This window comes from Erpetoichthys calabaricus, chromosome 5, assembly GCF_900747795.2.
Source record: "Erpetoichthys calabaricus chromosome 5, fErpCal1.3, whole genome shotgun sequence".
Taxonomy (NCBI): domain Eukaryota; kingdom Metazoa; phylum Chordata; class Cladistia; order Polypteriformes; family Polypteridae; genus Erpetoichthys; species Erpetoichthys calabaricus.
Window position 1 is genome coordinate 93,441,633 of NC_041398.2, and position 18,694 is coordinate 93,460,326.

At 36.7% G+C, this 18,694-nt stretch overlaps 1 protein-coding gene across 3 annotated transcripts in view; it reads right to left on the bottom strand.

The window, feature by feature from the left end:
• ncapg (non-SMC condensin I complex, subunit G) overlaps positions 1-18,694 on the bottom strand; it is a 51,891-nt gene that overhangs the window by 7,257 nt on the left and 25,940 nt on the right. For 2 of the 3 annotated variants that reach the window (XM_028801772.2, XM_028801773.2), the window contains exons 14-18: positions 10,520-10,639; positions 10,063-10,299; positions 7,735-7,916; positions 1,376-1,544; positions 5-175 (exon numbers count right to left, since the gene is read on the bottom strand). In XM_028801772.2, the coding sequence (XP_028657605.1) occupies positions 5-175; positions 1,376-1,544; positions 7,735-7,916; positions 10,063-10,299; positions 10,520-10,639 (879 nt within the window). Of the gene's footprint in view, positions 176-1,375; positions 1,545-7,734; positions 7,917-10,062; positions 10,300-10,519; positions 10,640-18,694 lie in introns of all 3 variants that reach the window. The other variant, XM_051928257.1, reaches the window with a different exon arrangement.

An 18,694-nucleotide genomic window follows, 5' to 3' on the forward strand; every position in this document is an offset into this window, starting at 1 on the left:
TTGCAGTGACAATTTCTTCCAGAAGCAACAGAATATCTTTGTAGTTATCAGGATCTTCAACTTCATACTCCAGCGAACCCAAACACTTCGCATAAATACGGACATCTGGGGCAGATGGATCTTTTAAGATTTCATTGCAGAGTCTTGCAGCTAAGCTTTCATGAACTGTGGGCCCCTAGCACAACAAATTTAATAACAGAGATATAACTGCAAAATACATATGTATATACTCATTATTAGAAGAAAATCAATATTATATAAAGTAGCAATGACTCTTTGCACTGAAAGGCACATAAATCATTTACATTAGAAAAAGATGTATATAAAACCAGTCATCAACAATATAAGATAAACAAAGAACTTCTTGTGCATAATTGCAAGTATTGTTATGTGAAGAAACAAGCATACATTATATTATATATACATACATACATACATACACACACATACACACAGCATTCCTGTACACACATCTATGAATTAAAGTAGATGTACAGCAAGAAGTAAAAATGTTATAATCAAACACTGGTGTATGAGGCTTGAAAGTGTACCACATATCTTAATGGACTCATCAGTGTCCCGCGCCACAGAGTATGCAGAAACCAATGAGATTTTTAGCTGTACAGTGAATACAAGCTACGCTTCCACTGTGGCCTCAGAAGGAAAACATTTTTTTTTTTTTAAATGAAGTAGTCTTGAGGATGCAGGGAATGAACCATGATTACAGGTTTACAGAGGTAAATTAAGAGTAGACATTTTATAAATGTTGAAAATTACAAATGGATTAAAAAAGTGACACAATTATTTTGTTAAGAAGGCGAAGGCAAAAAAATGCTTGTAAAGAATAAGTTGACACTAATGCTGGGAAGTATCTCTTCATAGAACCCTAGAGATATATAAAACACATTACCAAGTGGTATGGCCATTAGTGAAATTATATTTCAAAATGTAATGAATGTTAAATGAAAAACTAGTTGGTCAAAGTTTTTTTTTTTATTTTTTGGTTATTAAAATCCAAGAAATATAGTGTGAGGAGGAAATACAGTACATCCAGATAAATGATCCTCTCCACTCCCAAAAGCTGTATGGGTGTATACCCAAAGAATACTGTACCCACGCCCCAAAACAGAGATCTGCTATACTATATTTTTGCTATGTTCACATCAAAATAGACAGTAACATCAATACTTGACTTTGTAAACTATACATTAATATTTTATGCTTAAGATTATTTATTACAGCTCAAGTTTGTACAAGGAAATAAAAAAACTCAGTCAGAACTGTCATTGTCAGAACTGACCCAACCATATTTATAAAAATCCATAAAGTACCAAACTAAACATTTATAATACATTAAAGCAAACCTCACACTAACCTGGTATTCCGTATTGTTTTGCTTACTTAGTCCACTGGGTCTTGTTAAATCCACCAACAGCTCTGCTACGTTACTAAAATCAACTTCAGCTAATGGTGACGAACCTGGTGCATTGAACAATGTATGCATTGTTGGCAGGAAGCTGTCCTCAAAGCATTCTTGATTTGATCTGCAATATCAAGTGACTTTAAATGCACTATTCATACATTTTAAAAAAGTAAATTCAATTCCTTTTCTAGCAGATTTCCGGCACTCTCTTCTCTTTCAGCACTGCGACAACTGTCCTTTGATCAGATCAGATTACCCATATTTAATGCAAGTGAAATTGAGAGATGCTAGTTGCCGCTAGTCATGATTTGTTTAATTGCTTGTTCTTGTGTACACTGTGTACAGCTCAAAATACACATTTTTTGGTATGTAACTGCAAGCCCAGTTTATAAAAAACATCAACAATCTTGGAGGAATTGTAATACACCCTCTATGGGAAAATGATGTGCTGTATTATCTAAATCTCAAAAAAAAATTGAATTTCCTTTATGTGGAACAGTACAAAGTCTTTTCAGAATTTGGCAAGGATGGTACTCTAAAAAGAGTTGGCTGAGCTCTTCCTATGTTTGTGTAACCTTTGGTATTTTATTTAATTTTAGGAATTATAATATAATGGGCTTTTTGTTATCAAATGGTTCTCAGTAATGCATAAGGGTGGGGTTTCAAGTGTTGATTATGATTAATGAATCCTAACTCTTTTCTGACACATCACATCAATTGGTTATGATTGAAATGTATTTTTCCCCACACAGAGGTGTGTGTTTGATGTTTTTTGTTATAGCAATTCAATTATTATATAAAATCTGGCCTTGTTTTTGTTCCAAATATTAGTGTGGCCAGAGCCAAGGTAATAAGACAAAAACCAACATAATGTACACAAATTTCAAAAGGAAGATGAAACAACTGGATTTTAAAATAAAAAAAAAAAAAAAAAAAAAAAAAAAAAAAACTACCCTGCTTGAAAAAGAAGATGTTGATGTGTACTTAAACATTTCCCTCACCACTTTATTTATGGCACCGTTGGCTGCAAGGCAAATGGTCAAAGCAAAAACTTTGAAATGACTTTTTCAAACAGCCATTTAAGATTACACAGCTCTTTAAAAGATGTGTGACACATTATCATGGACACGTCTCCCTGCTGCTGAAGCTGCAAAGATTTGCTGTCTCACAGACTGATGAAGTTTCTATATTTCAAATATTTATACTTTACCTCAAGTTTGTACTGTTATTGTCAAATGTGATAGATTTAATTGATTAACTGTACATGCATTTCATTCTGTACATCAACAAATCCAACATATTAGGTTTTGCCATTTAAATTGGTGAATAGCCAAAGTGTGCTGCTATGGCAGCCAGATGCTTTTATTTCTGCAAATCATACTAACAGTTAAAAGGCTTGCAGTATGTCAGCAAGCTGTTAGGAGTGTAATAATTTAGCTTACCAGCAAACATGCCAGCTAGGCCTCAATTTATGGTGTAAAACTGTCAGCCCTTTGTTACCTGACATTTAACCGACTGTTTTGAGATGAATAGTGCAATTATTACATGTACGGTGGTGTATGTATACACGCATCTGCAAAGCCAGCGAGTCCCACATTAGACAAAACTGTGCAATACACGCAAATACATGTTAATGCATTAATATGACAAATTTATATTTCACAGCTACTGTATATAAAAAAAAAAAACACAAACAACTAAAGGTTACACATATCCAGGACTGATCATCAATAACTGACAATAAGGCGTTTTCTTTTAGTTTTTGCCCAAGTTTATAGTTACTGCATAGATATACTTTACATACAGTAAGAAGAAGAGGTGACAAAAGCAGAAGTAGAATATGGCAAGCCACATTAGAAAAGACCTCAGCAATTCTGTCCAGTTACTTTTTCACTTCTCCATTCTGGCAAATGATGCAGGACCATTTGCATTTTCACCAGCAGATTTAGTTATAGTGTCTATCCTGCTGTTGTAAAGTTACTGAACAATTAGTCAAAAAACAAATATTTTAACATATAAAAACATTTTGTGAGTTTATTTTTTCATATATATTATATATTATAAATACTATACATACACACAGTACACACACACACACACACACACACACACACACACACACACACACACACACACACACACACACTCACTCACTCAGTACGTACAGATTTTTGTGATGTATAATTTTTTGGTGTGGGTGCCTTTGTTGGTATTGCTATTGTCTCCTTAGAACAGTTACACGTAGAAATTTCATTGTACTATGTTTAGTTGACAGTAGATTTGAAGTACAGTATATACCTAAATTATGAATGCGTGTATATATTATATATATTATTAATGTCAGCATTCTGAAGAGTCATGCAAGAAAGAAAGTCACTGTACTACATACACATGAAAGTAATCTGGGACATTTATAGAAATATATTACAAAGTTTAAAATGGGTGTTTAAATATAATTATACTTTATGGGTGCAAAAATGTGTATAATGCAAGATCGGCTTTATGCAGTATCTGTGCCTTATGAGGAGAAACAAAGCAGAACAAACAAAAATGTATATATATGAAACTTAACGATTTTGGTTACACAGAAAGCAGTTTCATTTTCCTAAAAAAAACAAACAAAGAAGAAAAACAACACTTGCCGGCCTGTCACAAATAACCCTGTCAATTACTGAAAGTTGTTGTCTAAGACTCAAAAAACTCCAGTAGCCGTCATGATCATTAAACTAATATAACTCAACTGAATAAAAAAAAAACGCATATTGCTGTTTTGAAGGCATTATTTTAAAATGAGCTACAGCATGAGTGATGTGATGTGATATAAAGCTGTTTTTAGCAGTGCATCATATGTGGCAATTTATTATTTAATAAAAAAAATTCTAATTAGCAGGTGAGCAATGCAGTAAAGACAGAAACACAACTTCAATTCCACTATGTAAAAATATTATGACAAATCTGTTTCAAGTAGACTGCGGTGGGCTGGCGCCCTACCCGGGTTTGTTTCCTGCCTTGTGCCCTGTGTTGGCTGGGATTGCCTCCAGCAGACCCCCACGACCCTGTAGTTAGGATATAGTGGGTTGGATAATGGATGGATGGATGGATGTTTCAAGTAGATATACATAATTCTGTTATGGGCAACTATTTAAATTCATGACTTTCTACACAGAAGGTAACAGTTTTCATGCTCCAGTACAGAGGTATTGCATAAAGCTGTAGACTGCCATTCAGATAAGTGAAATACTTAAAGTGTAGAGAAGCTTGAGACATCCTTAAACATCTCAGTCATTAATACTAAAACACAGATGTTTACCATGAATCTCACTAACTCTGTTCTAGTGATTATTTAGAGTCATATGAAAAAGTTTGGGAACTCCTCTGAGCCTGCATAATAATTTCCTCTACTTTCAACAACAAAGATAACAGTGGTAGGTCTTTCATTTCCTTGGAACATCTGAGTACTGGGGTGTTTTCCGAACAAAGATTTTTAGTGAAGCATTATTTAATTGTATGAACTTAAATCAAATGTGAAAAACTGGCTGTGCAAAAATTTGGGTCCCCTTGTAATTTTGCTGATTTGAATGCATGTAACTGCTTAATACTGATTACTTGCAACACCAAATTGGTTGGATTAGCTCATTAAGCCTTGAACTTCATAGACAGGTGTGTCCAATCATGAGAAAAGGTATTTAAGGTGGTCAATTGCAAGTTGTGCTTCCCTTTGACTCTCCTCTGAAGAGTGACAGCATGGGATCCTCAAAGCAACTCTCAAAAGATCTGAAAACAAAGATTGTTCAGTATCATGGTTTAGGGGAAGGCTACAAAAAGCTATCTCAGAGGTTTAAACTGTCAGTTTCAACTGTAAGGAATGAAATCAGGAAATGGAAGGCCACAGGCACAGTTGCTGTTAAACCCAGGTCTGGCAGGCCAAGAAAAATAAAGGAGCGGCATATGCGCATGATTGTGAGAATGGTTACAGACAACCTACAGATCACCTCCAAAGACCTGCAAGAATATCTTGCTGCAGATGGGTGTATCTGTACATCGTTCTACAATTCAGCGCAATTTGAATAAAAAACATCTGTATGGCAGGGTGATGAGAAAGAAGCCCTTTCTGCACTCACGCCACAAACAGAGTCGCTTATATGCAAATGCTCATTTAGACAAGCCAGATTCATTTTGGAACAAAGTGCTTTGGACTGATGAGACAAAAATTGAGTTATTTGGTCATAACAAAAAGCGTTTTGCATTGCGGAAGAAAAACACCTGCTACCTACTGTCAAATTTGGTGGAGGTTCCATCATGCTGTGTGGCTAGTTCAGGGACTGGGGCCCTTGTTAAAGTTGAGGGTCAGATGAATTCAACCCAATATCAACAAATTCTTCAGGATAATGTTCAAGCATCAGTCACAAAGTTGAAGTTACGCAGGGGTTGGATATTCCAACAAGACAATGACCCAAAACCCAGTTCAAAATCTACAAAGGCATTCATGCAGAGGGAGAAGTACAATGTTCTGGAATGGCAGTCACAGTCCCCTGAATTGAATATCATCGAAAATCTATGGGATGATTTGAAGCAGGCTGTCCATGCTTGGCAGCCATCAAATTTAACTGAACTGGAGAGATTTTGTATGGAACAATGGTCAAAAACACCTTCATCCAGAATCCAGACACTCTCATCAAAGGCTATAGGAGGCGTCTAGAGGCTGTTATGTTTGCAAAAGGAGGCTCAACTAAGTATTGATGTCATATCTCTGTTGGGGTGCTCAAATTTATACACCAGTCTAATTTTGTTATGATGCATATTGCATGTTTTCTGTTAATCCAATGAACTTAATGTCACTGCTGAAATACTACTGTTTCCATAAGGCATATCATACTGTATATTAAAAGGAAGTTGCTACTTTGTTAAGAGGGGTTCCAAACTTTTTCATATGACTGTATATAACAAACATTAAGTGGAAATCAGCATAACAAGAGATACAGTCTTCCAAAAATAGTTTTTTTTAGTTTGTTTTTTTTTAAAAACAATATTTGCCCCATGCCCAATTTGCATAAAAATCTACATAAAGGAAGAGATGACATATAAGATATCATTGCCCACCCTAGAAAGAAGCAACCTTGCAGAACAGATCTACAGATCTACAGTGAATCCCTGATTTGTGACTAGAAGCACAGCCCACAGTAACGCCAACAAAGAGTGTTCCTGTCTAGCGGCCAACCAAGCATTGCAGAACTGCTCCTTTAGGTAAGCACAGGTCCAAGGAGTACTGTTAAATCTAAGGAAAGGTGCTAACAGTATTCCTGGTAGATAACAGTCATGTTTGGCTGCAAATTATATTGCTGCAAAATAATACTATGCAGGCCAACAAAAAAGGTCATACAGTGAGGGTGAGAGATAAATCAAGAAAATCCTATTTGCAGGAAAACTGACCTGAACAAAATGCAAAGTAGATGGGTTATAATGAATGATGCCTCCCTTGAGCTTCTGTTCTGTCAACATGCATAACTGTCCTTGTTGCTATTATATAAAAATCTGGCAGAAGTGAGGCCTAAACATGGCCCAATCCACAATAAAGGCAGCATCATTCTAAAACCAGTCAGAATGTTAGTAGCAAATGGTCAATGGTAGTCACTGTAATGAACTCCAGTGAATTTAGTCTCACCTCTGCAAGTTATGAGTCCATAGACCAACAAGTACCCAATTAATCCTTATACAACACCACATCTCCATAGATCACAGAAAGCAGCGACATAATCATTGTAACATGCTGTTATACCATCTCCAGTGCCATATTTCGCACCACTCTGCTCGGCCTTTAAGATTCTCTCTGCAACCATCATTGGTTTCATCATCTAACTGTTACATCTGCAGAGTCAACACATTTTGATATACAACGCACAGAATTTTTTTTGTATGGCTGTAAAATTTAAAGCAATGTAACAGGTTTGGGTTCAGTATGATCTGGGCTGTCATATTATCACAATTTCATTCTAACCCTGATGTGTGCAGCCATCTAGTAGCAGTCGTGAATGTAATTGGCATTGAATTCTCGCCATCTGTCTACCTAGGACTGTTGAATTCTCAAGCCAGTTTTCAAATAAATTGAGTACAGTTTCTGGGTTACAAACATTATATTTGTCACAGAGTCTTATGTTCTTACCTGAAAAGCATCAAATGTGTAATTAGTTATCAATTTTCAGTTCAATTACCTAATTTAAACATACTAGAAGCAACACCAGTCACTGGCAAACATCCATCCAAGAAATCTGTCTAGGCCACTATAAAGAAAAACCAAAACAATTATACTTTACCTGCTTGCGTAAGCAAATAATGGAAAAAACACCCCCAAGCAGTGACGAAGGCGTGTATCATCCTCAGTAACTGGGTTGTACCAAAGTAAAACAAGTCGAGAAAGCAACTTTGCACTTCTGAGACGTCCTGAAAACATCAGCTTGGCTAAGCCTTCAGCAGCCTCTGTCCTTAACTCCGATATCTAAGGTTTTCAGAAAAGGTATATTTCAGTGAATTACAGTACAAGTACAATCATGGTTAACAAATATTTTCTAATGACCATATAATAATTTAAACTTTTTTTCTTTTGAGAAGTGTAAAATATTAGTCAAATGTGATCAACTTGCATTTTTGTTTGCGGTAGTAAGCGCACAAACACCTGCAACAACAGGGCTTGAATTTAATTTTTGAAATTTAACAAGAACCTACCTTAAATCTATAGAATGTAAAATATAATATGCAGAGAAAAAGAAGTTTTCATCTGTTTCAGTGTTAGGAACACTGTTTCTATCAGATTATAACTTTCTGCAGCTTTAAGACAGTTGAGCACTTAACATAATGCTGTTAATTTAAAAAAATGTGAGACGAGTTAAAATATATTGAAAATATTATAAGCTTAAGTAGCACAGCAGCAGACACGCACTGGTACTTTATAGATCCAGCATACTTGGTTCAGACCCAGCCCCTGAATGTCTATGTGGAGTTTGCATGTTCTCCCTGCGACTCCATGCTTTTCCTTTGGGTACTGCAGTTTTCCTCCCACATTCTCAAAGCGTTGTTGATTAGGTTATATACTCCTTGTGTGGATCTGGGTGTGTGTGAGTGAGTGGACCCTGTGATAAACCGGTACTCTGTCCAGAACCTATTCCTGCATTGTATCTATTATGCCAGAAGAGGCTCATGCTCCAAGTTCCCCTGAATTAGATTAAGTGGGTCTGAGAGTGACTATGACTATTATTGGTTTGCCATTTTTCTGCTTAAATGTCCTACTTCTCTGAGTTTGGGGGGTTGGGAGGATGGGCGCAACAGCCTTAGCCATGAATATGTCTATATCCAATTATCTTGAAAGTAATCCTTCAGCATTGTTTCTTTTTGTGTGTATTACTGATTTTACTTTTCAGATTCAGGGTTAAAAGGCAGCCAGTCCACCATAAATATTTTAAAGAAACAATGTACCCATGAAATGGCAGAGATCAGTTTTGATTAAAAAGGTGCCAAATTGAATATGAAATCGCTATACAATCCACATCAATTTCCAGTATTTTTATATTGATTTAAGCACAAGAATATATGATTTAGTCTTCAATTTAACAAAGTTTACTCAAGTTTCTTCTAGCACAGTTTAAACACAGAATATTGTGTGCCGGCCACGTATTCAACTCATGATGTGCACTTGCACAGCTCTACTGAACCACTGCAACAGGGGGGTGATATTCTAAGCATGTAACGTTGACAAAATGGGAATTAATCTTTCATTATTTACAAGTAAAAATTGGGCACAATTTGAAAACAGTAATAAAAAAAAAAAAAAGAAATTCTTACCAAATACATATGTGCAAGAAATTCACACATTAAAAATGAGAATTTGTGGGCATTACTACAGTTGTGCAGAATACTTGAATAAAATGTATCATATTTCTTAATAAAACTTTATTAGGTATTAACTGGATTTGTAATTAAGTGTAAAAGTTAAAAATCCATAACCTTTAATACTTTGTTGTCAGTCATAAAACATACCATGAGCCATGCAATTCTAAAGGAAACGATAATGTTATAAATCATTTTCATTTGTATGAGCTGTCCCTTAGCAAATTTGGTGTTTGTATTTAAAATCTATTCATTCATTTCTAATTCCCAGTATAGGAGAAGTACAGCTGTTTACCAAAAACTCAATATAAAAACAGAAGGCAGGCCTAAACAAAAAAAAAACAAAACAAATGGGGCATCTTTTCAGTTTTACACTTTCTCATAAGCATTAAAGTTAACATTATGATTGGAACTTCAAACCACAATATCATTTAAGTCAAATAAAACTATTAGTTCTTAAACTTTTCTGTACAAATTACATTTTTATTTCATTGCTATTCCAATGCAAATTATGTGCCTTTGGCACATGGTGTTGTCCAAAGTAATGTACAAATATTTATAAAGACAATATACTAGAGCTATATACTGTAAAGTAGTAAATTAAACTTTTAAATCATTTTTGCTCAACTACTACAGTTCAGTTACAAATTATGGGGTAGGGTATTTTCAGAAAATATGGATTTAAAATTTAAAAATGATCAAATATCCCGTGCTTAATTATCAAATATAAATATTAAGTTATTTATCATGTATCGATATACCTCACTGTCCAAAAAGCCGGAAAGTAAAGCAAGTATGTTATTGACAATATTGTCTTCTTCATTTCCGTCCTTTTCTTCCGTCTGTTCCTCACTATTTTCTTTTTCCGTCTGTTCCTCACTATTTTCTTCATCTGAATATGTATTTCCTTGCAGTGCTTCCAGACCATTTAGAAGAAGCTGATCCAACACAGCTTTAATTGCGCTGATCCTGATCTTCGCCACGTCAAGCTGAGCAATCTTCAAAATGAAAATAATCTTTATAACGCCCATTATAGAGTAGATTTTAACACTTTTTCATACCCTTAAATAAGTTAACCTACAATAATATGATTTAATTTTAAAATTTAAAGTTGCTTTACAGCTTACAAGAACAAATCCTTAATATTTAGCAAATTACTATGGCTATAAACACTTCAAAGACAATGCACTAAATTTAATTCAATACTAAACTCTTTACCTGCAAAAGCAATAATAGATGTCGGTTTGCCAGGTCTTTGCTTTGAAGAGCACAGGAGCCCAGGCAGATTACAGCCATGTTTCGTACTGCTGGATGGGCATTAGCAATACTTGGCAAGATCTAACAATAAATAGGAAAAAAAAATGAACAACAAACATTTAATTGTTCTGTCCCAATTAAACGTTTTAGCTTAAATGGTAACCTAATATATTTGTTAATTGCACAAAATAAACATTAGAACATACTTTGCTACAGTCATTTATGGGAATGCACAAAATATACTTAAAATGGCAAGAGTTTTTTCTTGATGTACTGAAGTAATGTCTTCATTCAAATGGAAGCTCATGGTAAAAAAGTGAAAAACTCTGTTGTACAGGCAGCAACAACTACTGAATTCTTCACTTTTTTGCATGTAACTATGCAATAAACACCATACTACAGATTTAGCTCAATGAAATGCATGTGGCTAAATTAATACCTTATGAAGTTAACACTTAAAGCTTTGTTCTGCAAAGATGAAATGTTTCTGTAGGTTTCAATGCTGAATTTAAGTACTTGACAAGGTTTTCATTATTGAACAGTTTTGCAAAAGAAAAATGGAACAGTTGAAGCATAATATTGTTTGTGTACTTCTATCATAAGTGTAGAGAGTATGCAATTCTAAAGATGTTTTTATTTCATATATCTTGAGGAAAAATTACTTATGTTTTTACTTTAAATTTCTATCATAAAATGTCTAGATTACTAAAAGAAAATGCTAAATTCTGCAAACCATATAAAAAAGCTCAGTGTGTACCTTTAAAGGGTGCTAATCTAGAGAAAGATGATTTACTGTAAAACAAGTTATATTAGACTCAGCATGATTTATTTAATGAACTTGTATATTAGTAAATTGATTGTTGGGAATTACAGTTTTCAGATATTACGTTAAATAGGTCAGTTCAAGACTGGGGAGCTCCATACTTCCTCTTTGCAAAATAAAACAACACAGATAGTAAGAGCTAAGATCAGTCTACTTATGGCTGGGCTGTAAAACACTTACGTCAGTTCTTTAGGAGTACAGGTGATAAATTTGTAACTTAATACACACTCACTAAGCATCAAATTAGTTAGCATACAGTTCTGGACAGATAGAACACCATGTACGATAACAGAAATAACTAGTATAGAAATGGGATGGTAAAAGGTCAATTCTAAAATTTGTAGCAAGAAATTGACATTATTACAAACATGTCAAAGAACATCAAATAAAGAAGCATCTATACCTTATTAATCATTATTGCTTCTTTCACAAAGTATCTGAAAGGAACATTCATTTAATTAACTAATTTTCTGATTTTGCAGAATTTAATTCTTAGAGATGCAGGGCAGCTGAGCTGTTCCTGATGCAGGACAAACTCTGAAAACAGCACTTGTTTGTCACAGGTACAGCATAACAGCATAAACCGACACTGATTTGCAGCATGCTGCACCATTTTGAAGTTACCAGAGAACCTTAAATCTTTGAGATCTAGGAGGAAAAGCTAGATGAAAACCCAAGAAAAATATGACTGACATCACTTCCATTTACTATTATGTGGGCTGTGAGAAGTTCTAGTGTCATGAGACAATTGTATTGTCTCCAGAATTCCTTCTATGACTTTAGTGTTTTTAATCCTTTAATATAGTACTGAAGAGAAGGTGTCACCAGTGTCATGAGTGCAGATATTGGGTTCACCTTATTCTACAGCAAAGAAAGTCCAGAAGACAATTCTAGACTCTCTGTGAAGAACTCGGGTAGCATCACAGAAAATCCCAGGATTACACATGGATGTAGTTAAGTATGCAAGTACAGTAGTATCTGATATTGACTTTATGATCCATATTACTAACCGAGAATGCTAAACCGGATGATGGACGCAGGCACATCCGGCCATGGGCCGTAGCTGCAAAAAGACGTACTGCGCCGGCGCAACAAACAGTCCGCGAGAGTCGGCTGAGGACCCGAGAAAGGCGGACAAAAGAGGGCGAGAGAGGCGGATGAGGGTCCGCGAGAGACGCAGGCGCAAAAAGAGTCCGACAAGAGCACAGAAAACAGGAGTGAGCACATACAGAAAGGAGTCACAAAAATGAGGCCCAACAAGCACCAAAATAAGGAAAAGGCACATAAAAGAGTACTCAAACGAGGGGAAAGAGTACTCAAACGAGGGGAAAGCACGAAACACATTGCACACGAAACTAAACACACCAAAAAAAAAAGAACAGACGAGCGCACAATAGCAAGGCACGACCATACACCCCCCCCCCCCCCCCCCCACCCCCCACCCCCCACCCTACAGGCACGGGACGGGACGGGACACACACCAAGAGGGGGATTCAACAAGCCCATGGAAGACCAAAAAAAAGAACACAAAACCACCCCACAGACCCTACAAGCAAGGGACGGGACACACACAAAGAGGGGGATTCAAACAAGACACAGGAACACAAAAAGAAACAAAACGCTCGCGCAACAACGATCCCCCCCACACATCCATAAGAAAAAATGTCTCGACTCCAAAAACGCAAAGCTCAACTAAAGCTTCTAACTAACGATGTACCTAAAAGTAAAAACTTTATGAACTGCATTAGATCCTACAATAGTTCATTTGCTTTTCAATATACCGGAGTAAATATCAGGCCACCAAAAGGCAATGGACCATACTGCTTTCGCATATGTGCACAAATACTGCATCGCATTGGAACAGTGCACCCTGAAACAAATCAACAACGCAAATATGCACAAATCTACATCCTAGATCCACATTACGCAATCTATCAATCAAAGTGTTGCATCGCAACAGGCACGGATTCAAAACGAAACACCTCCCGTCTCAGACATACGTTAATGGCAGCGAAGGCTACAACGGGCTTCTCACACAGCACAGGCAAATCGATTACAGCTCCATAACAACACGTCCCAAATACTACACATGCAACAACGCGCCTCTCAAACGGCACAAGGAAAACATACACCAGGAAAATTAATTCGGATTAATGAATGTCATTTGCAATCATTGTCATTCAGTTCACTTCCCTGAAGAAACAACTGGCAATACAAGTTATACATTTACACGTTGTTGTCAAAAAGGTCAAATTAGACTGCCTTCTTTACATTCATATACTGAATATCTACAGAAGCTTATAACTGACGATGTACCTGAAAGTTAAATCTTTATCAACTGCATTAGATCCTACAAATCGGTATCCACTATGAACATTAACGGTGGCACTGCACGTGACATCCGTCTTGAAAAAATGTTGTTTATTGATGAATGTTCAATGACATGAAGTCACTTACTCAACACCATTCATAAACTTCTACAAACGTTTATAAATAATAATATTCGATTTGGAGGAAAGGTACTTTTATGAGGAGGAGATTTTAGACAGTGATTAGCTATTCTTCCAGATGCCATGCACTCAGCTATTGTTCAGTGCACCTTAAAATACGCAGACAATTGGCATTACTTTCAAAAGATACAGTTAGTAAAAAAGATACGATGTCCAGAACCAGATCATAACAATTGCTTATTACAACTGAGAGATGGTACACTCACCAATACAGATGGACTTCAGCCACATATTATTACAATTCCTCAAGCCTTTATCTGCGACGACTTAGTTACAGAGACATTTGGAACAGCAATCTCATTAGACCAAATGCCCCTTTTAACACAACGCACTATATTATGTCCAAAAAATATTAATGTGGAAAACATAAATACCCAAGTCATTCCATTACTTCCTGGAGAGACACAACTCTTTCTAAGCTCTGAGAAACTTGACTCTGATCACAACAATAACCATCTTAAATGACCTTACAAGTTCTGAGCTGGAATTACCTTTTACACTTAAACGGCGTGTACAAAGAAATTTTCAAATAAACCTTTACACTGTGCCACACACTTTATTGTTTGATTTCTATTTGCATCATCTACACCGTCACACTATTCTATATCTCATTCATACATCACGCTCTTTGTCATTCCCAACACCAGGGGTTGGCGAGCGAAGCCCACCCCACAGACCCAACAAGCAACGGACGGGACACACACAAAGAGGGGGATTCAAACAAGACACAGGAACACAAAAAGAAAGAAGACGCTCGCGCAACAACAATCCTCACCCACACACACATCCATAAGAAGTGACACCCAAAGCCACATATTCTAAAGTGAACGTCAACACCTTCACACTAGACAGCATAGGTGTCAGCATAGATGGATCTCCTTACAATAAAGCACTATTAACCGTTCAACTGCAGAAAAGGAAACATATTAACAGTGACTGCGATCCTCCGGAGTGGCAGCAAATCTGTTAATAAATGGTCGTACATGTCACTCAAAATTCAAAATACCGGTCCCAATCACAGAGACATCAGTATCCACTATGAACATTCACAGTAGCAATGCCCGAGACATCCGTCTTGCAAAACTGATAATTATTGATGAATGTACAATGGCATCCAGTCACTTACTCAACACCATTGATAAACTTCTACAAACGTTGATGAATAATAATATTCCCTTTGGAGGAAAAGTTCTTTTATTAGGAGGAGATTTTAGACAATGCTTAGCTATTGTTCCACATGCCATGCGCTCAGCTATTGTTCAGTCCACCTTAAAATACACAGACAATTGGCATTGCTTTAAAACAATACAGTTGGTACAAAACATGCGATGTCCAGATCCAGAATATAACAGTTGGCTAATACAACTGGGAAATGGTACACTCACAAATACAGATGGACTTCACCCAGATATTATTTCCATTCCACAATCCTTTATCTCAGACGACTTAGTAAAAGAGATATTTGGAACAGCAATCACATTAGACCAAATACCCCTGTTAACACAACGCACTATATTATGTCCAAAAAATATTAATGTTAATCACATTAATAACCAAGTCATTTCATTACTTCCTGGAGAGACACAGATCTTTCTAAGCTCAGACAAAGTTGACTCTGATGACGACAATGAACATATAAATTTCCCCTTAGAATATTTGAACACTATTAACCCTGCCGGATTACCACAACACGACCTTGCCCTTAAAAACGGAACAATAATCATGCTATTAAGAAACCTTAACACAAAACAGGGTTTATGCAATGGCACACGGTTAGTCGTCAACACCATGACACGCAATGTTATTCAAGCGACAGTTCTTACAGGATCACATGCTAACAATACTGTTCTCATTCCTAGAATTGACCTTACAAGTTCTGAGCTAGAATTACCTTTTACATTGAAACGCCGACAGTTCCCCATTAAACCTGCATTTGCCATGACCATCAACAAATCACAAGGACAAACCATGGACAAGGTTGGCATCTACCTCTCTGAACCCGTTTTTGGACATGGACAACTTTATGTTGCCTTCTCACGTGTTCGCCGTTCATCTGACGTTAAAGTTAAAATTATAAATAATCCATGCTAAGGAAGACTCATTCAAGGACAAGACACCATCTTTACTACTAATGTTGTATACAAAGAAATATTCCAATAAAACATTAATATATGACAAACACTCTATTTGTTATTTCTATGGGCATCATCCAAAGCTGCACACTATTCTATATCTAATTCATACATCTGACTCTTTCTCATGTCCCAACGCCAGGGGTTGGCGAGCGAAGCGAGCAGGGGGCGGAGCCCCCTAGTATTTACAGAAGCTTAATCCCACAACTCAAAAAAAGCAATATTGCTTGCTGCGGTCAGTGCATCATCATGCAAAACGCATGTGACCTGGTCGTCTAGTGACAGCTAGTGAGGAAGAAGATAAGAATGTGTATAGTGTGTAATCAAGTGAAAATAATTAACTGGTTATTTTCATATACATTTAATCCTGTATAAGATGAGGAGTACATTTAATCCACCTAGTTTAGGGTCACAGAGTCAGTGAATTTCGCAGCAGCACTTCTGTATCGGGAGCCTCTTGAACTCGACAAAAACCAATAAACAGATGAGCCAGGCAGATGAGGACACACACACACACAACAAACTGCATGGGGAAGGTGCAAAGGTGTTCAGTGCTTTTATTTAAAAAAAAAAAAAAAGTGCAGTGCAAAATCCATAAAAATAAAAAGTTAAAAACACAGGCAAGAAACTGTCCTTTAAAGTCAGAGCCCTGGTGCCCCTTTATAACTGATGTCTCCTCAACTTGCCCATTCCTGACCTTTCAGTTCAAGAAGAAGTCCACCAAGAAGAGAAACTTTTGTCCTGGCCTGGGTCCCCACCACCAATCCCACAGTATTCCACAGGGAGCTACTGTTGCCAGATGGTTCCACCTGGTGAAAGCGTGCTGTCCTCCCACTGCTGCCTACTCAATGGCTCCTCCCGTGAGAGCACACTTCTGAGAGTGATGGTTGCTCCTGCTACCTGGTCACTCGGCAGAAGCATCCCCTCAGCCCCCTCCTGAGCACTGGCCACACAAGTTCCTCTCTGGGGCTCCATTTCCATACATCTGCTTCCTTTCAACATGCTCCAGCTCTTACTCTCTTTCACTTTGCTCACTTGCTTGCCTCCATACCTTTAACCTCTGTTTACCCCTTCATTTTTTTCTTTTATTCCTCTCCCACTAGGTCTTCTCACTCTTTTTATACACTGGGGAGGGTGTGGTGTGATCGCCTGACTGCCACCCCTGGTTGATATAACAAGACAATCCGACTCACCTGCATATACCGGCAAAGCAGCACACAGTCGGCTGACAAACCGGAGACGAGCATCTTGTCAGTTAATTGCTTGCTCCTGCTTCTCTCCCCAGCATGAGCATGTCCATTATTTATTTCTTTAAAATATGCTGGCGAGCCACAGACCTCTCTTACCACAGATTATTATTTAACATTTATATTATGAAACGGTATGATCTGGTGGCACAACAGCCAATGATCATAGCCAGGGGCTCAAGTGGAAAAGAGGATGGATGTTATTTACTTCAGAGCACATTAACTGAGAAGTATCACTGACACAGTATTCAGTGTTAAAACAGTCAATAATACTCAGTTAAACACACAAATACCAATTGATCCAAAAATGTACAGGCAGAACATGCAAACCCCTTTCAGCAGACACTGTGAGGCTGGAATGACAGTTCTGTACTACCACTCTGCCTATATGTTAAAACCTCTATACTAAACTTCAACTTGGTAAAAACTAAATGTACATACCTATAAATTTGTTCAGTTGTTGTCACTTGTTTGCATATTTGATCTCTCACTCGATAACAGTCAGTAGACCCTTGCACAACAATTTTTTTTTTTTTGGTGTTAGTTAAAATGAGCTGCTTCACTGCTGGCTCATTCAGGAAGAGGCAGTGACTTGCTGTAAAAACGCTTCAAAAACACTTTTTTTTAAAAAGTATTTTATGAGCATTACCAATCACTTCAATGGAACAATTTGGCTGAAAATGCTTGAAAAAAGCTGCCTGCAAGAATGTCCTAAACTGTTATGAATAGTTTCATTGAAATTAATGGCAAGTAACTTCGCAAGCAGTTTAGGAGAATTCTGATCTAGTGCTAAAATACTAGAAAAACAAGTGTGAATGGGCCCCAAGGCAGTTACATTCCAAAAGGACAGTCTTCTCTTAAACAGTGCAGTAAAACTGAAAAGTGACAAAATTGGATGAGTAATGCTAACACACATGCAAGAGTTGCATAAATCCTTTTCAATAAAAATTTCACTTTGTTCTGTAATAGATAACCTCCAATTCAGGGCTGAGTTCAGCCTTACACACAATGTTGCTGAGAATATACCATGGAGACACTGGTACACAAAATTGGTAGATGAATATACACATTTCCTAAAATTTTATGCAATTTTCCACCACATCCAATGAAGACAGTGATAGATTTTTCCTAATATATGAATTTTTTTCTCTGTGACAAGTGTATTAAACAGAAGATAACATGGAAACACTTATTGACAATATGCAACAAAATCTGGAAATTTACAACAACAAATGACTGCACTTAGGCAAATGGCAAGGAAAGTGACAGAAACAGTTGTACCATGCAGTATAAATAGCTTTGGTTAGAGTATTAAAAAAAAGTACAACATATATGTATGCAAATAAGACTAGATCACTTTTAATGTAATCAATACACAAGTAATGCCCTTTTTAGAGTTCTTGATTGTAATACAAGAAACTGGA